This window comes from Lagopus muta, chromosome 12 (assembly GCF_023343835.1).
Source record: "Lagopus muta isolate bLagMut1 chromosome 12, bLagMut1 primary, whole genome shotgun sequence".
Lineage (NCBI taxonomy): Eukaryota > Metazoa > Chordata > Aves > Galliformes > Phasianidae > Lagopus > Lagopus muta.
Window position 1 is genome coordinate 18,007,074 of NC_064444.1, and position 21,167 is coordinate 18,028,240.

The 21,167-nt window shown below is 51.5% G+C and overlaps 2 protein-coding genes across 4 annotated transcripts; both read right to left on the bottom strand.

Annotated features, from left to right (window-relative positions):
• Nucleotides 1-794: 794 nt before the first annotated feature.
• Nucleotides 795-5,360, bottom strand: CALB2 (calbindin 2). The gene is made up of 11 exons (XM_048958574.1): nt 5,244-5,360; nt 4,407-4,483; nt 3,670-3,759; nt 3,493-3,573; nt 2,972-3,028; nt 2,817-2,894; nt 2,633-2,688; nt 2,183-2,222; nt 2,047-2,100; nt 1,317-1,388; nt 795-1,227 (listed from the first exon to the last, which is right to left on the bottom strand). The coding sequence occupies exons 1-11, from the start codon at nt 5,329-5,331 to the stop codon at nt 1,111-1,113; spliced, it is 810 nt and encodes a 269-aa protein (XP_048814531.1). The 5' UTR covers nt 5,332-5,360; the 3' UTR covers nt 795-1,110.
• Nucleotides 5,361-6,592: 1,232 nt separating this feature from the next.
• On the bottom strand, nt 6,593-20,969 carry LOC125699414 (purine nucleoside phosphorylase-like). Of its 3 annotated transcripts, none has more exons than XM_048958935.1 (9): nt 20,736-20,969; nt 17,577-17,768; nt 17,352-17,425; nt 16,922-17,200; nt 14,252-14,421; nt 13,065-13,168; nt 11,633-11,808; nt 9,078-9,268; nt 6,593-8,502 (listed from the first exon to the last, which is right to left on the bottom strand). In XM_048958935.1, exons 3-9 carry the CDS (start codon nt 17,366-17,368, stop codon nt 8,291-8,293), a joined length of 1,149 nt encoding a protein of 382 aa, XP_048814892.1. In that variant the 5' UTR covers nt 17,369-17,425; nt 17,577-17,768; nt 20,736-20,969; the 3' UTR covers nt 6,593-8,290. The 3 variants fall into 3 exon arrangements, with proteins under 3 accessions (XP_048814892.1, XP_048814891.1, XP_048814893.1); XM_048958934.1 differs by lacking the exon at nt 20,736-20,969 and adding an exon at nt 18,132-19,242; XM_048958936.1 differs by lacking the exons at nt 16,922-17,200; nt 20,736-20,969 and adding an exon at nt 18,132-19,246.
• Nucleotides 20,970-21,167: the final 198 nt, after the last annotated feature.

Here is a 21,167-nt window from a genome sequence, read left to right on the forward strand (position 1 = left end):
GGACATGGGATCACAATGGTGAAGGGATGCCATCCCTGACCTGTGCAGCCTCAGAAGCTGGGTGCATGTGAATCTAATGGGGTTCAACAAGGCCATGTGCGAGGTGTTTTACTTGGGTTGAGGCAATCTCAGGCACGCCTACAGACTGGGTGAAAAACTCACTGAGAGCAGCCCTACAGAGAAGGACCTGGGGGTCCTGGTGGATGAAAAGTGGAATGTGAGCCAGCAGTGTGTGCTGGCAGCCTGGGAGGCCAACAGCATCCCGGGCTCCATCAACAGAGCGGTGATGGCAGGGTGAGGGAGGGGATTCTTCCCTTCCACTCTGCCCTCCTGAGCCCCTACCTGGAGTACTGTGTCCAGGACAAGGGGGAATGGCTTTAATCTAACAGGAGATGTAGGTGAGATGACAGAAGGAAATCCTTCCCTCAGAGGGCAGTGAGGTGCTGCCCAGAGCTGTGGGTGCCATCCCTGGAGGTGCCATCTGTGGGGCAGCCAGTCCATGGCAGGGTCTGGGCCTGGATGGGCTGTAAGGTCCATTCCAACCCAACCACGCTGTGATTCTATGCTGCACTGCTCCACAGCAGGGGGCTGTACTGCACCTTACAGGGCTGCAGTGTGATGCACAGGGCCATGCAAGGCCATACAGGACCGTACTAACCCATACTGGGATCCCCACAGGGCTGAGGGATCACCCTGCTCCAACAGGCACAGAAACCCCCAATGTTCCCATCAGAAAGCATCACAGAATTAAAGCAGAAGAGAGAGAAAAAAGCCTCCAATGGTGCAATCACCCTTTTTTCCAACATTTTTTTTCTTTTTGCTCTAAATCTATTGGTTGTGCCCCAGCGAGGCGGCCTCGCGGCTTTATTCGCAAATAGCTCTTCTTTGGTAAACCGAGAAAAAAAAATATAAAGAAATCAAACTCAACAACTTGAGAGCAAAAAAAAACCCAAACGACCACAAAGCGCTCCCAGCAACGCCTGGAAATGATAAACCAACCAAAAGCCAACCAGGTGGATGGGATTAGAAGGAAAAATGAAAAGAAAAATCACACCCAAAGCGGGGATTTTAATGGGAAAACCGCGCCGTGGGGCCGGGGATGGGGGAAGCCTACAGGGGGGGTTCGCTGCACAGCACCACCTCCAGCTCCTTGCGGTACAGCTTGCCGCCGTCTGACAGGTTCATGATGCTCCGGCGGTAGTTGGTGAGCTGCTGGATGCTCATCTCCTGCGGGGAGGTTTGGGGTGGCAGGTGGATGGGTCTCAGGGTGCCCTGGACCCCTGGGTTTGGTGCCGCCCCGTTCAATCCCTGCTTACTTTCTTGTTCTTCTCGTAGAGGTCTTTCAGCAAGGCGTCCAGCTCGTGCTCGTCGATGAAGCCGCTGCCGTCCTGGTGGGGTGAGTGGGAATGGGATGGGAGCCTGGAACCCACCCAACAGCTCCCAAACCCATGGGGGGAACAGCGGGTGTCCCAAGGAGATGACAGCGTTCACCCTGACCTTCCCCCACAGAGATCTCAACCTTCATCTCAACCTTCCCAGTGGAGAGATCCCAAACCTTCTCAGCCCCATGGAGCGAGCACAGATCTCCCCAAGCAGACCCCATCCCAAACCCTCTCAGTCCCATAGAGAAAACAACAGATCTCCCCAAGGAGAACCCAACCTTCACCAGAACCTCCCCAGAACTCTCTCATTCCCATGGAGAGAGCAGAGATGTCCCCTACGAGACTCCAAAGCCTTCACCAGAACCTTCCCCAAACCCATTCGGTCCCGTAGAGGGAGCAGACATCTCCCCAAAGAGACGCTGACCTTCACCCCAACCTCCCCCAAACCCTCCCAGCCCCATGGAGGGAAACATCTCCCTATGGAGACGCCACCCCAAACCCTCTCAACCTCAAGGAGGGAGCAGAGATGTGCCCAGCTTTCACCCAGACCTCCTCAGAATCCCCCCATCCTCATCCCAGTGACACAGGGCCGTCCCAAGCCGCTCTGTCCCCAGGTCCCTATTCATACTGGGGCTCCCCGTGTCCTCTCCCACCAGCCCCATACCTTATCATAAAAAGCAAAAATCGCGTTGAACTCCTCTGAGGACAGCTTCATCCCCTGGGCAGCGAGAGATGGGGATGTGAGGAGGCACATTGCAAGCAGGGGGTGGGAATGATAACTATAATAATTATTTTTTTACCTGAAACTTAAGAAGGAAATTTTCTTGCACAGGCAGCAGTCTGAAAAACAAGGGACGGATGGGAGCAGTGAGCCGGGCTTCCCCAAAAACATCACGTTGGTGACCAATGTGTGACCAGTGCTCCCAGCCCACCCACGTCTCTGTGGCAAGGAGGGAACCTGAGTTGGCCAAAAATCACTCTTTTTTCCCCCATTCTTTTCTTTTCCAGGGTCAGTTTGATCCTCAGGGCAAAGGGTGGGGATCTGAAGGAAATGGGAACCCAGAGGGGTCTGGGCAGAAGGGATGAAGGCACCTGGAAGCAGCCTTTTTAGAATACAGATTTTTGGCTTTTTTTTTTTCCTTAAAAAAAACAACAGGTTAGTGAGGCCAGACGGGTAGCAACCTGACTCAAAACACCTCCTGTGGGTGTCTTTGGGGTTTCCTCTTCCTCCCCACCGCTCGTGGCCTTACCGGGACATCTCGGAGAGGCCCAGTTTCCCGTCCCCGTTCATGTCAAACATCCGCAGCTGTTGGGACAAAAGCGGGACCGGGTCACCCCTCGCCCCATCCCTCCCTCCTGCTGCAACCACGGGACCATGGAAGTCCAAAAGGCCACGTGGGCCCAAGCCCAACGTCCCCACTGGCCGCCACATACGATGGTCTGCGTGTACTCCTGCAGCTTGGCCTCATCGTACGGCCGGTTCGCCTTCTTCAGCAGGTCCGACAAGAAGCCCTGCGAGGACAGTGCCACACTGTCTGCCCACTGTCACCTTGGGTGACGCCGGGGATGAGGCCATGCAGGCAGCCCACCTTCAGCTCGTTGGCTTCGATGTAGCCACTGCGATCCGTGTCGTACCTCCTCCATGCCTGCAAAGGGGCCACCACGGATGTCACCATGAGTGGTGCCACACGGATCCCAATCCTGGTGACGATCCCACAGCATCCCAGTGGAATGGGGACATCTCCCACCCGTGTCATTATGGGGACACCCCACCCACGTCATCACGCTTCGTGCCAGCTGCTGTCCGTGATCCTACCACCCATGGGCTGGATGCTTTCCAACCCACCTTCAAATGCCACAGTCCTCACCACAACAGACCCTAAATATTTAATTACCCTCCCCAACTAAACTCTGCTTCCAGATGTTGCCTCCAGCTTGGAGCCTGGGGTCAGCGCCCAAGGAGAGCACGATGGCCGTGCATCATCACTTCATGTCTCCAAAACCCAGCTGGCTTTCGGTAGCCCTACAGCACCCCAAGCGCATCCCTAAAGCACTCAGCATGGAGGCAGGGTGCTCAGCGGCCCCAAAACCCACTGCCCTCCCTGCTCACCTCCATGAACTCCGAGCTGGAGCCCACATGCTGGCGGAAACACAGCAGGAAGTTCTCCTCCGTGGGCAGGATCTGGGCCAGCTGCAGGGACAGCCGGTTTCAATGGAGCACTGCACACACCCCAGCTCCACCATCCCTCATGGCCCCGCAGCCCCGTCCTCTTCCCGCATCCCTCACCTCTGCCATCTCGATTTTGCCATCTGCATTTTTGTCATACTTGTGCATGAACTCCTTCATCTTGTCGCCCAGGCTGTCCCTCTTGGAGTCCTGCCAGCAGCAAGAGGGGTCAGGAACATTTTCCCTATCCCGTCCCATCCCAGTCCCCATTCTCATCCCTGTCCTCATCCCATCCCACCTCCACCTCCATCCCCATCCAATCCCCACACCCACGTCCATCCCAACTCCATCCCATCCCCATTCCTGACGCCATCCCATCACCATCCCTGGCCACGTCCTTATCCATATTCCCATCCACGTCTTCATCCTCATCACCACCCAACTCCCATCTCCATTCCATCCCCATCCCATCTTCGTCTTCATCCCATCTCCATCCCACCCCACCCCATCCCAGTCCCCATCCTGTCCCCCATCCCCATCTTCATCCTCATCCCATCTCCATCTTATCCCATCCCCATTCCCGTGTTCTGGGACAGGGGATACAGGACACGTAGCCTGGTTGGGGTGACACCAAATGTCCCAAGTGCCACAGCCACCAGCATCCCAGCATCACACCAGGAGCTGATGGATGACCTGCGCCTCAGTTCCTACCCCTTCCCCCTCTTCCAGAAGCCCCACAGCTCCTCTATTGCTTTTAATTAGCGCTTCCTCATTAAGGCTGGATGCCCCCAGCGCAGCAGCATGCACATCCCACCCCAGCGCTGGTCCCTACACGCGGGGCCACACGGTGACCTTACCACCCCAGTGCCCTTCCTGGCACTTTCCAGCTCCTGGAAGAAGTTTTCCAGCTCTTTGCCTTCAATGTAGCCATTCCCTGGGGAGGGGGAAGAAAGGAAATGAACCCCCCTTGTGTACGCAGAGCAGGGATGGGACGGGGGGTCCGATGCCACCGGTGGGATGCCGGGGGGGTGTGCAGAGCCCCGGCCACCTCAGCACGCCCCAACCACCACCCCAGAGGGTCTTCTAGAGCCCTACAGCCCCCCACAACCCCTGGGGGCACAGAGCCCGGGGGGCTGCGTGGCGCTGGGCTGCGTTTTGCTCTCTTTGCATCTTTGGGTTTTTTGCATCTTTCAGTTTGTGCTCCGGTTCTTTTTGCATCTTTCGGTTTTTTGCTTTCATTCTTTTTGCATCTTTTCAGCTTTTGCTTCTTTTTCATCTTTGTAGTTTTGCCTAATTTTTTTTTTTAATTTTTGCTTCTCTTTCCCTTTTTTTTTTTAAATTTTTTTTGCTTTCTCTTTTCACCCTCTTTTACCTCTTTTTTTTTTCTTTGCCTTCACCCCTATTTTTTCCTTTTCCCCTCCTTTTTGCCTTTTCTCCCTTTAATTTTTTTTTTCCCCCCCTTTCCCCTCTCTCTTCTTTCCCTTTCCCCCTTTCCATCCCGCTCTCTCCCGACAAACCACCGCACGGAACACCCCGACCCCGTCCGGGCTCCGCGCTCCACTCCCTTCGGAGCAGCACCGCATCGCCACCTCCACACGGCGAGACTTCGGGACCCGCACCGAGCCCCCCGACACCCCCAACTCTCCCTGTTCCCCATCACTTCGCACTCCCCCCTCATCCCGGCTCTCACTGACCGTCGGCGTCGAAGTGCCGCCACACGTCGAGGAACTGCGAGGCGCTGAGCTCCGCCAGGTGCAGGTGCGGGGCTCGCTGCCCCGCCATCTCCCCGCCGCTGCCCGCCGCCCGCCGCCGCCCCCCGCTTTTATACCCGGCCGACCCGCGGCCGCCAGGGGGAGCGCGGCACCGCACCGCACCGCACCGCACCGCACCGGGCGGGGAGGGATGCGCCGCGTCATCGCCCGGCTCCTGTGCCACCTGCCTCTGCCCAGTGTCACCCAGCTCTGCCCCGTGCCTCCTGCCCTGCGTTAGCCGCCTCGACCCAGTGCCACCTGCCCAAGTCGCTTCCCCTCGCCCCGTGCCGCCTGCTCAGTGCCGCCTACCCCCGTCCTGGCACCCATCCCTGCCCCCTCACCTTCCCCTGCCCCGTGACACCTCTCCCTTCTCAGCGACATCTGCCCATGTCATCTATCCTTATCTACTTCAGTCCTCTGTCTCCCACCCCTGTCCCGTGTCCCCTACCCTCATCCCACGCTTCTACTCGGTGTCCTCTATCCCACCCCGCATCGCTCACCCCTGCCCTCTGCCACCTACCTCCTCCCAGTAGCCTGACCCCTGCCACATACCCCTGTCCTCCCATCACTTTGCCCCTCCCTTCTGTCACTGCATCCCTCCAGGCATCGTCACCCCCCTCCCCACGTCACCTGCCCTGGTCCTGGGCCATCTGACCCCCCCACAGGAGGAGAATTTCTGCCCCCTTCCTCCTCCCCCCAGACTGGGCAGGGACAATTCCCATGGCCCAGCACACAGCATCCCAGGGCTTTGGGCACCGCTGTCCGGCGGGATGTGTTGCCATGGCTACAGGGGTGGAAAAAGATAATTCACATCCAGAGCTCTCAGCTGATGGATGTGATTAATTAATGACGGGAAGAACGCAGGGATGCTCGGCACAGGGCAGGGATGCAGCCTTGGTGTCCATAGGATGCAATGGAGTGTGAGGAGCTGAAGCTTTGGGGAGTAAGTTTGGGGGTTCAGGGTCTGGCCCCCTTGCTTTTCCTTTCCTCTCCCTTTAAAGTTTCAGCCCTGACAGATGCAATACGATGAGGCCAAGAGCAGCACATCCTCGCAGTGCAGACCATGGGAAAAACCAGGAAGCCCTCCGTTCAAAGGCAGATTTTTGGTAGAGAGAAATGTCTGATGGAGTTCACTTAACTTGAGGGCAAAGCACAGGCTTTTTTGGCACCCGCCCATCCTGAAACAGACCCCATTCAGGTCCTGCTGGGTTCCTTGCTAACCCCCAGCACCAGAACAGCAAACACAAAAAGCCCCTTTCCAGGATCGCAGCAAGCTTTATTTCCCCCCTGGCACCGTCGTGCCTTTGGAAACCCATCAGCAATAAAGATGGCTGGGCTGAAAGCACCTCAAAACCAGATGGATCCTCTCATTCATAGTAAATCTCCCCCTCATTTCAGATTGGCGTTGGGCAAAATTTCTTCTTGGACTGAGCAGCGAGGCACCGGGCTGCAAGGAGCTGGAAGAGCCACCATCCCTAGGGATGCCCAAGAGCCCTGGGGATGTGGCACTGAGGGACGTGGCCTAGAGCAGTCATAAGCACGGGCTGATGGGCAGAGATTGGAACTAGATGATCTTTAAGGTCCCTTCCAACCTAATCTATCTACGGTTAGACTAGGAAGTATTTCTATAGAACAATTTGGCAAAGGTAGAAGAGTCATTTGATAGATGTTGGGAACCCGTACGCACATGGCTTCACCCTAAAAGCTGCCTTACATGAAATCCCACCCTACAGCCATCCTTAGAGCCCACCACCCACCCCTCAGGGAGGGCCAATGGTGCTGGAGGAGCCCAGGCCCCCACCCAGAGGCCTCCCTGCACACTGCAGCCCAGCCTGATGCTGCTTAATTAACGAGGCCATCTGAAATCCCAGCCTTAGCTACGGCCAACCGCACAGCTGCCTTCTGCGTGCACTCGAGAGGCTTTGTATTTACCAAGTATTAATTAGATGGACATGAAGCACCATTTTCCAGGCAGGGGGATATTAGCCAGCCTCCCTCTGCCCTGTAACAAAACAAGCACAGGCTGGGATGGGTCTGAGAAGGGAGAGGGGAAAGTTGGCTGCTCAGAGAGCTGGTGCTGCCCCATCCCTGCAGACAGCCAAGGTCAGGGAACGGGGCTGTGAGCGCTGATGGAGCTGTGGGTGTCCCTGCTCAGTGTGAGCAGACGGCCTTTAGGGTCCTTTCCATCGCAAACCATCCTATAATTCTGACGGTGCCAACATCTGCATCGCTCCCAACACAGCATCCATCCCTTGGTACCAACACAGAAGGCTCCAAATACACACACAGACAAATTCACTGAGCCACAGCATCCTTCTGTGCCCCAAGGCAAAGGGATGTCACAGCGGGCTGAAGCCTGCATGGAGTGCTGGTGTGCAATTGATCCACTAAATTTAGGAAGGCAGATTGGAAGCTCTCCACGATGAGCTGGGCTGCTGGGTTCAGCCCGTGTCATTGCTGAGCGCTGGCTCTGACTCCATGGGCTCGATGGAGAGCTCCAAGATAAATGAATGTAAAAAGTCACCTCGTAATTACAGCCCCTGCTTCACACTCAGCCACAGTCCGACCTTTGGGGGATAATGAATAATGCATTGATATGGGGAACAGTCACCTTTCCCTCATAGACCATCAGCATAACGAGAGCACGGTGGCTCCTGATGTGTCTTAGGTTCATGGAAAGCTCAATCTTTCCACAGGCCAGCAGAGGACTTTCCTAGGCCAACAAGGCAGCTGGCTACCAAAAAGGGGATCATTGCGGCAAGATTCAGAGCAAACCTCAGCATCCAACTAGCTAAAGCACAGAGACAAAGCTCAACCATCTCCTCCCAGTTGGGACATCAGAGTGGGACCATCCCAACCAGAAAGAGAAACCAACAATCTGTTCCAAACTGGAAAACACTGGGTTCCAAACTGGGACCAGCTCACCAAGGGCTCTCCCTTGGCACATCCTAGCATCCATGCGCTGTGATTCGGATGCTAAATGCTTGAGGTCAGGGGGAATTTGGGCCAAGCTTGCCGATGAGGTGCACAACCAAGTTCTGCAGGGCTTTGGCCTGGGCCGCTGAGACGCGCAGAACGTCTTCGTGGCTGGCTTTCTCCTGGCTGCCATAGCTCATCACTGCCGTGTTGGTGATGAGGGACAGCCCGAGGACACACAGGCCACAGTGCCGGGCCACGATCACCTCTGGCACGGTGCTCATGCCTGGGGAGGAGAGGAGCAGGATGAGTGGAGCTGGTTTGGATTCACAGCAAAACAGCTCTCTGAAAGGAGGTCGTGCCAGGGGAGGTTTGGGCTGCATAGAAAGAGCAGTGAGGCAGTGAGAGCTGCCCCACAGGACAGAGGGAGTCACTGTGCCTGGAGGTGTCCCAGAGCCGTGGGGATGTGGCACTGAGGGATGTGGTAGAGTAGGTTGGGGTTGGACTTGGGGTCATGAGAGGTACTGCAGTTGCCATCCCTGAACAGCCAGAGCTCTTGTGGAGGTCTGCTTTGTAGGGAAAGGCACAGCAAGAGTTCCAGAACGTTAAAGATCATGGAAAAGCACAATTATTTTTGATTGGGTCCCACTGAAGTGGAGCCACCTGAGCGTGGGATACGTATGATTTGGGAAATAAGCAGAATATCGTGCTTGGCTCCTCGTTCTAGACACCATAAGCACACAGACTCGCTCCGCAGATCCATCCTAGAAGACCAAAAAGGTCAGCCTTGTGCAGGACGAGTTGTTTAACCCATTGCTAAGCACCCATTTGAACCACAGAAGCCTGGCCCATGCAGCTCACCCACAGCATCTGCTCCCAGGGCCTGCAGCAGGCGGCACTCGGCGATGGTCTCATAGCAGGGACCTGCCATCATGCAGTACACCCCATCTCGGGTGAAGCCCAGGAAGCCCAGCTCCTGGGCACTCTCCATGGCCAGGCTGAGCAGATCTTGGTCATAGGCATCAGACATGCACGGGAACCTCACGCCGAACCTGCAAGGCACAGGGAGGCACAGGGAGGCACAGGGAGGCACAGGGAGGCACAGGGAGGCACAGGGAGGCACAGGGAGGCACAGGGAGGCACAGGGAGGCACAGGGAGGCACAGGGAGGCACAGGGAGGCACAGGGAGGCTGATACTGTGGCTGCTGCCTCCATCAGAGCCCCGCACCACTCAGCCCCTGGAGAAAGGGGAATGGTGGGGATGCCAGGCTCATCAGCACAAGCTTCTGTCCTGGTGGCATTTGTGCTGGATTGAATCCCTCGAGACCATCCATGTGCAGAAATAACACCTGAAGGTTTAGCTTCTCTATTTGGTGTTACTGGATGTGTTGTGCTTCAAGGCTGGGTCGCTTGCTTGCTTTGGATCTCAAGACACCAACCCAGCCCTGCTCCTGACTGAGCAAATCCCTCTATTGTTTCAAGGACAGCAGAAGGAGACTGTCCAGATCAGTTCAGCACGCTGGGCCAGGTCCCTCATTCAGGCTATTAAAGCTCCTGGATGGCTTTCCTGTTCCTCCTATTGAATGTTCAGAGCAGTAGCAGCTTGTTTTATATTCACAAGCACTAAAATATTACAAACAACTCTCCAGTCTAGTCTGAGGGAACAAGCATTCATCAGCATGAAAATCACTTCTTTCCTGAAGGATGCCCAGCAATGGTTCAGGCCAATCTCTAATTTATTAAATCAAATCTGCAGATTCTTGCCTATACTCCTTTTCCACATCACTTCATTGCCTCCAGATTTTCCTAGCTGTGCTTTGATGAATCCTTCCTGGTGGCTGAGCGGGTCCAGCTTTTAGAAGGAGTTTGCTCAGCTGAAGCTGGTATGAATCAGCCTGCAAAGTCTTGTCGGACCTTTTGCCCATTTTGGTGCCCCTGTCAGCACTGCAGAACTCCCCAGGCACTGCACTGAGAAGCTGCTTCTGGGAGGCAGCGAGACAGCCATGCTGCCTTTGAACTCTGCCCAGATGAAGCTGTTGTTGTTTGGCTGGTGTTTGTCCTCCTGTTCCTGAGTGATTTTGCAGGTCCAGAGAGCTTCAAGCACTCCTCTACGTGGCTTCTTTGCTTTTGGTTATCCTTTCCTCCCACCCATGCCAATATCTATGAAGATTTGAAAGGAACTGTCAACTAGAAACCAGGTACACTATCATGCTGTCTGCCAGAACCTTCTTTTTGGATGGATCCCAAGTGCCCGCCCTGCAAACACGTCCCTTTCATTCAGGTGAAGGTCCCAAGCCAATAATGCATTCAACTCCCTTAACTAAGCTTATCAGTGAGCTATCACCAGCTCCATTCCATCCTCTGGCTGTAGACATCTGCCTGTCATCCAGCTTCTCACCTGCCTGCTTGGTCAGGAGATCCTTCTAGTTGCTGTTATCTCCTTTTCATCACAGCCCACCCTCTTTTTTCCCTGCCCTGGATCCCCACTTCTCATTTTTTCCTTCACTGACATCTCATGCTCCCTTCTGTGCTCAGCCCAAGTCTTCCAGCCTGGCCTGGGACCATTACAGCATTCCTAGATCCCAGACCTCTCAGATCCCCAAATCCAACCCCACATCCCTCAGTGCCACATCCCCATAGTTCTTGACCACCTCCAGGGATGGTAACTCCCCATCTTCTTGGGCAGCTGCACCAGCGCCTCACTGCTCTTCCTGAGAAGAAATTGTTCCCAATATCCAGCCTGAAACCAACCCGAAATCCAACCCCTTACACTCTTTTCAACCCTACTTGGCAGCCAAGTAGTGGATCTGGCACATCCGCTCTGGTGCTATGACCTTGCCAGAGCTGGTTGCCCTCCACTATACAATGCCTCGGGAGGGATCTGGGATATAGATTATTGGGATGAGAGATAACGGCTTTATGTTGTGCCAAAAGAGGTTCCCAGTTTGATGAGCAGGTTGCTTGCCTCGGGGAAGCTGAGTACAGCATCCACCTCTCAGTACTTGGGGTTGAGGAGCCACCGAGGGACTAGGAAAGATGTAACCAGCTATAGCACAGCTTGGACATCAGTGTGAAGGAGATGAATGAGGACAGGAGCTGTGCTGGAGCCTGGAAACAACCCATCATGGAGAGGGTGGTGAGGTGCTGGCACTGAGAAGCACTGGTGCCCAGTTCCTGGAGGTGCTCAAAGCCAGGCTGGATGGAGCCCTGGGCAGCCTGATTTCGTGCCTTTAAGTGGTTGGCAACCCTGCCCATGGCAGGGGATTGGATCTGCACGGATGATAGTTGAGGTGTCCCATCCAACCCAAGCCATTCTGTGACTCTACAGAGCTGTTTTAAGGCAGTAATATTGAACCTCCAGCAAACAACCTTTTTGTTTTTGCTTTGCCCATTGTAGGAAGGGGAAGCTGCCTCACCTCTCATCGTTTGGTCCACGCAGCGGGTTCTGCCCTCCCATGCCAAACATGCTGATGTGATCTCTAATGAGCATGATGTCTCCCACCTGAAAGTTGGGGTTCAGCCCCCCAGCAGCATTGGTGACAATCAAGACCTCCACCCCCAGGAGAAAGAAGACCCTGATGGGAAAGGTGACCTGCAGGAACCAAAGAGATGCATCCTGTGAATGCCACAAGTCTCAGCTTGGGTGCTTGGTGTTCCAGCCACGTGGCCTTGGCATAGGTGGGATGAGTCAGTAAACTGAGAAGATGCAAGAGTAGAAAGAAAGATGAGATAGATGAGATCACAGCGGACCAGCAGCGCAAACAAAGCTGAAGGAGGCATTACATAGCTGGTCAATTGTCCCTGTTCAATTAAATATAGCAGCAGAAAAGGACATGTTGGCTGTGACCAAGAGCATTAGGAGCACATGAAGGATGGGGAGGCAGGGCAGAGGGCTTGGAGCAGCCTGCAGCAGCCTTCCTGGGGAGAAGGGGAGACCGTAGGCAGCTCGTGCTATGCAGAGAGTGGCCTTTGGGAGCCTGCAAGCAGACAAGTCCACCTTTTTTTCCCCTAATTTTAAATTTCTCCCTAATTTAAATAATTTCAATGTTTTTAAGCATATTAAAAAACTAATTTCGAAAAGAATTCCATTAAAATTCAAGCCCACGTTTATTACGGTTGCACTGAGGTTAAGTAAATGCAGCACCAACAGAACATGCAGACAATTTTTTCCTCTCTGCCAAGGTCTTGCAGAGATCAAACCGCTGTGCTGATTGGAGGGGCTGCTTATGCACACAGACCTGGAGTTTAATTGATACACGAGCTTCTTACAGCAATGATGCATTCTGCAGAAGCATAGAGATTGCTTTCTTAATTTCAGTTCATTCACATCAGTTTGCCTCAGCAAAGTCTGAAGTTAAGGAATTGTTGGGAATGGGAAAAAAACCAATCCATTTTGAGGAGTGAGGAAGGAACCAGGATGGCAGAAGGCACTCCTACAATGCTGAACAATGTATAAAGTTGAATTTTCACATACGTGAGCTGGGAGAGTACATCAACTTATTCCAGCCAATGGAAAAAAACCCTAAGCTATACAAATGCACGAGAAGATTAAAATAGATTATTTCTATCACTCATAGTTTCGTGGTTGCAGATTCAAACCATGATTAAAATGACTGAGCCAAACCATGAAAATAATCTGCCTCGTACGATGTATGATCCTGCCCTACGAGTGTGGCACAGCTATCCGGCTGACTGCCTTTCCCTCTGAATTCCTCGTGTTATCTCATTGTAGGAGGGGGGAGAAAGCCATTTTATGCTCATTGCCAGAGCCATCCTCCCACGATGCACACATTAGTTTCATCTCATGCTAAAGACCTTTTTAGTGTGTGAATGATCCTCAGGACTCACCGTGCTGATGGAGTATCCCTCGTAGAAGTGGAAGCGCCCCTGCATGCACACACACGGCCGCCCGCTCAGCTCCCCAAACACCAGCCTGCCCTCGTGCCCTGACACTGCAAGGGAACAGCAGCATCATCTGGGGCTCGCTATTTTAAAGGGATTTCTCAGCTGGCTGCATAGCACACCTGAAATGGGAATTTCTGCTCACCGTCAGGTGGGCCGAGAACACAGCGTTCCTCAATGGACCCTGAAGGGTCACGAGATGTTAAGAACAAGCAGCCAGAGATGAATTTGCTCTGACAGCCTGCAGGGGAACATCAATTCAGAATATTACAATTTCTTGAGTTTCCTTCTGCCTAAGAAGGCTTTTCTTTCGTTTATAGAATCATCTAGGTTGGAAAAGGCCATCGAGATCACCATCCATTGACCTAACCATCCCAACCACCCGCTGATCTAATCTGCTGAGCCCCAACACTAAATTGTGTCCCTCAGTGCTACAAACACACTTCAGAGATGGGGAATCTCTGCTCCAATGCTGAACCACAATTTCTTCCTAATGTCCTAAACCTCACCTGGTACAGCTTCAGGGAATTCATGATGAATTCAAACTTACTGAGACATGGAGGCCCTGGAAGTGTGTCCAGAGAAGGGAATGGAGCTGTAAGGGGTCTGAGCACTGTGGGAGCAGCTGAGGGGATGGGGTGGGTCAGTTTGGAGGAGCTCAGCAGAGAGAGCTCATGGCTCTGCAGCCCATGACAGGAGGCTGTGGGAGGGGATGTCAGCCTCAGCAACAGGGCAAGAGGTGGTGGCCTCACGTTGAGGGTCAGGTTGGGTATTGGGAACAACTTCTCCCCAAGAGCAGTGATGCAGTGGCACAGCTGCCCAGGGATGGGGGGAGTCACCATCCCTGGAGGTGTCCCAGAGCTGTAGGGATGTGGCAATGAGGGACGTGGGCAGTGGGCATGGACTGGGGATCTGAGAGGCCTTTCCAACCTTCATGACTCTACGATGAAATCGAACTCCTCCTTGGCAATAGCACAGTTGTTAGGTTACAGCTACCACAGGATAGCACAATTAGGGTTGAGATGCAGCCCTGTGAATGCACATTTCGCCTCTAAAGGACCCTGTGCCCAAAGCCAAGAGGTGTGGTGGACGCGGGTTGGAGTTACCCACATCTCTGTTGCTGTTGTGCTGACCTGTGCTCCGTGGGAAGTGAGGGATATCCTCATAGGGAAAGACCATCTTGTGCTCCAGCATATCTGCCAGGTCTCCCAGCCCGGATCCGCAGATGATGGCAATCTTTGGGCACTGAGCAGTGCGGGCACGCAACCAGTCTGCTGTTTCCTTGTACACCTCATAGCTATTTCTGCAGGAGGAGAAGAGGTCAGTGAACCTGTAACCCCATCCAAAGAATAAACTTCAAGAGATAACAGTCCTGAAAGAGGCACAGAGGGGAAAAAAAAAAAGATTTATTAAGACTAAAACGGTAGGAACTTCACTGCTATTACAGAAGATGTTTCTCTATAGCAATCACTTTTAATCTCATTTTACCCTTGGCCACAGGCAAGTTATTTGAATCCTCTCTGCCAGACTTATTTTATAGTGGGAACTGGCTAATGATACCTATATCACCCAGATGTCACAAGGCATAACAGTTCATGCTTCTGATGTGCATGAGTCTCTCCCCAGTTAGTGGAGGAATGGAAAAGCACAGTTTAGACTGGAAAAAACTGCAACCTGCGTGTGTACGTGAGGACATCCAACCTGGGTTGGGGAAGTACAGGGGAGAAAGGTGCAGGGGCGAGCGGCATCAACAGAGATGGGGAACCAGCTTCACAAGTGTGGAGTGCCATCAGCTCCCAGGGCTTCCTTCCAGAACCAGGAGCACCTCGTGGATTCAGTAAGGATGCTAAATGGGGATGCCTTGTTCTTCTTCTCCTCCCCCATGTGGTGGGCAGTGGGTTACACTCACAGTTCTAGTCCTGGGCAAAGAGGTACAACAACGTGTCTATACGAAAACAGAAATTAAGCCCACAAATTTAGCTTCATTTTCTGTTTTAGTTCTGTTTCTGTCATCTTGCCAAAAATAGATCTCATCCAACGCTGGTGTTACTTTGCCTGCTTTGAATTCGTCTTTGCAGAAGAGACACAACCTCAATATTCAGGTCTGACAGTCCAGTATTCTTCAAACACTGGAATCACAGCTCTGAAACTCAATCAATAGAAGAATCCCATAATCCTTCTTCCGACAGGACAACAAAGATACTTTCTGAAAGTCAACATCAAGGTTGATTGGAGAGGCTCTTCAAACCAATAGCACTTCCTGAGAGCTGTTTGGTTATTGCCACCAATGAGTGGCAATGGTGGCCATACACACAGTAGGACCTGGAGTGAACCAACACGGCCACGGGTTGCTGTGCACATGGAAGGCTGCTCTGCCAAGCAAGAGGTAACAAGGATCAGAAACACCCCAGCGTGGAACAACTTTGTGACCCCACGGGAAGAAAGAACTCCTGCAGCCCTGAATTCGAGTGCAGCCACTTAGCTGAGGTGCTTCTCAAAGGAGAACTCTGGAAACAAGACAGACTTCATTTACCATAACATGTTGAATTTTCCAAGTGCACCATAAGCTGTTGAAATATGCAGAAGGTTTGAAAATGATGTTCCTGGAGCCTACGCTTGACTGAGTGGCATTATTATCCCTTGCCCAACAACAGCTGTCCCAGGCAAAAATTAAGAGTGCTTTGCATATACCAAAGAAAAAAAATCCCCCAAATACTCCCCTGTTGGATAACTGTAACACTTAGCTAGCAAAACCGCTGAATAATTGAAAGCCTTATTTAGAGGGAACAAAGAGAACGTAAACACAATACCCAAATGGATGATGTACCTGTGGCAGGCGTAAGAAAAATAATGAGGTCACCAGCATCTGCTCTTTCACTGCACAGCCAGTCCCTCATCTCTTTGTTTTTGCCTTTTTTTTTTTTTTGGAAAAATAACATTAAAATTTAGACACTACCCCTAAAGCTCCAGAAATCTGGGGATGGAATGAATCCAATTCATTGACAGCTGAAGACAATGGGATTGACTGAACCACAGAGAGTTGCAGAGGGACTCTTCCTTTCCATGCAGAACGTTAGAACGTTTCCTATCCAAATGTGCTGAAGATGCAGAGCACCACGGTGCCCAAATTCATTTGCTGTGCCCACTGCAAGCTTCTATAGGGTCCCCCATCAGTGTGACCCAGCAAATGCAGCCCGCACCCTGGATGTGCACGAGGTCTGTGCAAACTCCTTGACAGCCTGAATTAGCACAGAGCACCAAGCCCCCTGTAGCTATTCCTTCTCACACAATGCCTGCCTAATAATAGTGCTCGGTAGCATCGCTTTGGATTAAATCACAGGATCAGCTGAAAGCACAATCCCCTTCATTGTGAGGGCTGTCATCCGCTGGAGGAACGCATCTGCTGCAGAGTGCAGGACTGCCATTGATGACATCTTTTGTGGCATGAAAAAAGGTCCTCGTTCTACTTCTGGCTTGGCTGAAAGCAAATCCACATAAAACGCAGGCATCTCACAACAAATAGATGGATTATATTTCAGAGGGGGTCACACGTGTGTGCGGTGTACACCCATCTCCTGGTCCACAGCCTCTCCAAGGTCAGCTGCTCGCTGCTGTATTTCAGAATAGCAGCACCTGATGTGGGCAGATGGCCAGACCCCTTCTCAGTAATGAGACATTTACTCCTGAGCAGCCTCAGCCTGACATTTATTGAGTACCCAGCAAGGAGAAGAAAACACGGCAATGCGTTTCTCCATTCCCTTCCATCTCCGATGTCGGTGTATTCCCTATTGCAAGCACCTTACCTGTCCTCTTCTGCATAGGCCATCCTCCTCCTGCTCAGCCCAAGAAGGGGACAGCTGCTGGAAGTGAAGCCACAGCTTTTTTGGCCAGCCCAGGAGCAGAACCCAAGAACAGGTAGGTGCCCACAGAGCTGCCGCCAGCCCCAGCTGGGCTCTGCTGTTCCTAATCCCTGGAGAGCAGGGGCACGTCGGGACAGCAGCTTTTCTGGTCTCACTCCACGACAAGCCAGCTCCAGAGCTCGGCGGAAAGCCCCACACATGCTTTTCCCATGCAGATGGAGCCTATGGAAAGTTCACGTGTGACTTTTCAGCAACCTCCCAGAGCAGCTGACAGCGAAGCTGCAGCAACGCACACGCGCTTTGCATCAACCTGCAGAGTCTGCAGGTCAACCCGTGCCACCCAGCACTGCAACGAGATGCTTCCACAACTCACGTTATCTTCCCGTTCATTCATGCTTGTCCTGCTGGCTCCCTGCAGTTCTCTGTTCATTCAATTGCTCCACTCACCTCAAAAGGAAATATAATCACAGAATCACGGGGATGTAGGGGTTGGAAGGGATCTCTATGGATCATCCAGTCCAACCCCCCCATTCTAAACCCGAATGATTACATGACGGGAGACATGGGAAATAAAACAGAGGCCCACCAATATACCCACCTATATATACACCTCTTCACCTCTGCAACTTCCAAAGACGTGCCCAAGACAACCAAGAGCCAAAAAAACACAAGATGTTGGTGATAAATAGAGATGGTGCATCCAGAAAGGACACATGGGACTAAGGTTTATAAATATTCCAAGTAAGGAGAAAGCCTTGATCAGAGCTTGCAAACTCCAAGGCAAATTGGCCTGACGTGAAAAAAAAAAAGTGGAAAATTGAGCTAAACAAGTTCCAGATCCCACAGAATTTTGTAGCGCTTCCATCCACCTTCGCTTGTTGGCCTCAAAGACCACACATCAAATGCATCACTTTCCCAGTAAACATGCTGATAAAGATGGCTTTTCCCCACACAAAACCCAGCAGGCTGAGAGCAGAGATGGCTTTAGGCAGCACTGCACCAGAGGGGCCCCGAACCACTCAGAATGCTGAGCTCACGTGCCCTGCTCACTGCCACCTGCCTGAAGTCCTGGGGCCACCTTTCTCTGCCCCTCGTGCCCCCTCCAGCCCACGCTCCTCTCACTGGCACTCAGCACATCCCCGAAGGCCATTACCTCTTTCTACTAAACTAATAAGTAGAGCAAAGCTGGGCCCTTAGCATTCATTTTCCATACAGCTCTTCAGTCTCAGAGTTCCGATGCCCCCCAGATACGTTCCCTTGTTCAGCCTTAATCTGATTACATTCATTAATCTGATCTTTTTGCAAAGCAGACAAGAGATCAGACAGCCCAAGAGCTCTTCCCAGTTTGTTCTTGTCTAGGACAATCCCTTCCCTAGTTCAGATTTACACAGAAAACAGGATTACCAGACAGGACCATTTTATCTGTCTTTCTGCAGCACCTGTTATTTAACAAAAATTACTGAGGTTTACGTTGCAATGGTGCACGGACTGGACAACTACAAGATAAAGGCTCACCCTACTAGAAAGAATTAATTTCAGCATTGAGGGCATTAATTCCAGTAACACTCCAGAGAGGAAAAAAATCTAATTAAACTTCTGCTCCTATACAAATACGCCAAAAAAAGATTCATCTGAAGTTAGTGAATAGCTTGCATAATTCTTAAGAAAGAGTATTTAAAGTCTTGCCTTCTGAATCTCAGCCCTCTGTGTGTGTGTGTGTCTGCAGAAAATTATATCTACAATCCAGATCTGATTGACTTGGGTGCCATTCAAGCCTCGTTTCTGCAGGCAGAGCTTCCACAGCTCCGAGATGCAGATACAATCACCTGAAACAGCTTCCTAACAACGCCGTGCCTTCCTGCAGCAAATTTATACCTAAAGAAGCGTCGTGAAGTGTTTTTGCAAGCGTTTCATCAAAACATTTAATTAATGCTTTAGGGTACGTCTCCCACTTCCCTGCACTATCGCAGCATCGCGTTATCACGCAGTCTCCTCACGTGTGCTGGGAAAGGCTGCACAGCCTGCAAGCTCAGCTCAAGAATTAGTAAGCGTACTCCAAGAACTAACCAGGATTTCCACAGTAATTTGTCAATTCATTGCTTAGGAAACTCATTTGTTTGTATGCTTGGCTATCCCAGACAGCCAGAAGGAAGGTAAACACAAGCAAATTATTTATCAGGAAAGTTATTCCCCTCGAGGTGGCTTTAATATCTCGGAAGATCCAAAACAGTGCATGCGCTCCTATTATATACCTATAGGAAGGAGACTACAGAGACTGATAACAGGAAAGGGGTGGCCAGGGGAACAGGATACCAGGAGCTAACAGAGCTCATCGCAGTTAGCTGAGCAAAACGCAAACTGAGCAATGCCCTGATGGCAGTCTGAGAATGTTACCATGGAGGCAGGGGAGAGAAACTTCAGACAGGCACCAGAGCACAGGGGAGACATGCGTGCAATTGAGCTAGGCACTAGGGGAAAAAAAAAAAGAAGCCTCTAGCTACCCAAAGCATGAGGCTCCAAGCAGCCCCACTGCAAGAGCACTGGGGGTAGAGGCAGAATCGTTAAGGTTGGAAGGGACCATTAAAATCATCTAGTCTAACTGTCAACACGTCACCGTGCACACTAAGCCACGTCCCTCAGGTAGGATCATGTAAAGGGTTGCACAAGGAGCAATGCAGGTACACCGTTCATAAACAATGCTAGCTCTAAAAAGTCACCTCTTCTTCGTTTTGGAATTTAATGACATTTAGAGTACGTCCAAATCTGTGATTAAAGTTCTTATCCTGGCATCACAGTCAGCTGTTGGCTCTGGGCATGCTTCTCCCCATTAAGGAAGTTACTCCTTCATGGGCAAAACAAGGACAATTTTACTTACATCGTAACAGCAGCGTGACCACAGCTCCTTTGGCAAAGGAAGCAAAATGCAAACCTGCCTGACTTCAGACTGCAAATCAGAAGCAGAACCTTTATAGACCCACCATCAATATCATAAGAAAGCACTGTGCTAAGGACAACCAGCCTTCTCAGCTAGCATGCACATGGTTCCAGGCAGATCAGCACCACGAGTCTTCTGTCCCATCTGGGTGGCTGCTTCCACTCAGCAGTGACTTTGGTATCACCCAGCAGAGTTGCCATGGCTAACACCAGTGCGAAAGTCACAGCTGAGCACATCCAAAGCCCCCATTGTGGCTGCACATCTGCAGAAGAGATGAAGGCCATCATTTACCAGCCTCCAAGAAAGCCACGCTGCCTCCCCAGATGGTGAGCACCTTGTATCCTCACACATGAAGTGACAGCAGAACACCTTGATCCACAAATACACCAGTCTGGCCTGGTAGCTCTGCAGATGTGGGGCTGAACCAGAATAAAAGTCCTGCATTCCCATATGGAGTTATGATCCTGATAACACTGTATGCTTGGTCCCTTCCCTGTACTTTGGGAAATTCCCCTCAGCCCAAGAAATTGTGGTACAGATGTGTTACAAGCACCAATAGCCCAGCAAAACAGGGCAGAAGAGGGAGAAGCTCCCCTTCCACACCATTTCCTCTCATGCACAGAATTGTACTCATTCTCTTTCTGGTATTTTTAAAACACTCACAAGTCAATACTACATGGAAAAAAAAAATTGAACATCTGAAGTAACATCAACTCAGAAAAACAAGTGATGTAAGTAACTTACTATACACTAAAGCACTACAACTCTAGCATGAGGGAATAGCAAAAGGAATATCAGAATATTACAGATTACCACACTCACATCAGAGAAAAAGCAAGAGTAAAAACATATCTGTAGATCTTAATTAGAAATGCAAAGAAGAAAAAAACAAAAAACAAAGCTCTTGCAACTATAGCAAGCCTGCCACATTCTCAATAGAACTAAGCTCTCCCAAATTAAGGGAAGCAGAAAATTTAAGCAATGTTGTTAGCCAGAGTATTCTCCACACAGCAAAACTTAAACAACTACAACAGGCCCTAAAGACCCAACAGCACTCCTCCCCCACCACTGCTCTGCTTTCACCTGCTTCTGTTTTCCCCTTTTTAAGTACCCAGATATGTTGGAGAGTGATTTTCAGCCAGTCACAGGGAGAAGAGGCACTGCACCTGTGCACATAAACCCTCCATCCACAGCTGATGCTCCTTGTTACATAAAGACCCTTCTCAAAAGGTAGAAAACAGCATATTTTTGTTA

Bases quoted from the DNA above. Each gene is read 5' to 3' on its own strand.
- CALB2 (XM_048958574.1), bottom strand. From the start codon at position 5,331: ATGGCGGGGCAGCGAGCCCCGCACCTGCACCTGGCGGAGCTCAGCGCC. The intron at 2,689-2,816 runs GTATGTGGCGGC...TTGTCCCAACAG, and splicing joins AGGAGTACACGCAGACCATC to CTGCGGATGTTTGACATGAA. The intron at 1,228-1,316 runs GTAAGCAGGGAT...ACCTCCCCGCAG, and splicing joins TCTACGAGAAGAACAAGAAA to GAGATGAGCATCCAGCAGCT.
- LOC125699414 (XM_048958935.1), bottom strand. The intron at 13,169-14,251 runs GTCAGCACAACA...GTTCCCTTGCAG, and splicing joins TCACTTCCCACGGAGCACAG to TGTCAGGGCACGAGGGCAGG. The intron at 11,809-13,064 runs GTGAGTCCTGAG...TGGTTCCTGCAG, and splicing joins AGGGATACTCCATCAGCACG to GTCACCTTTCCCATCAGGGT.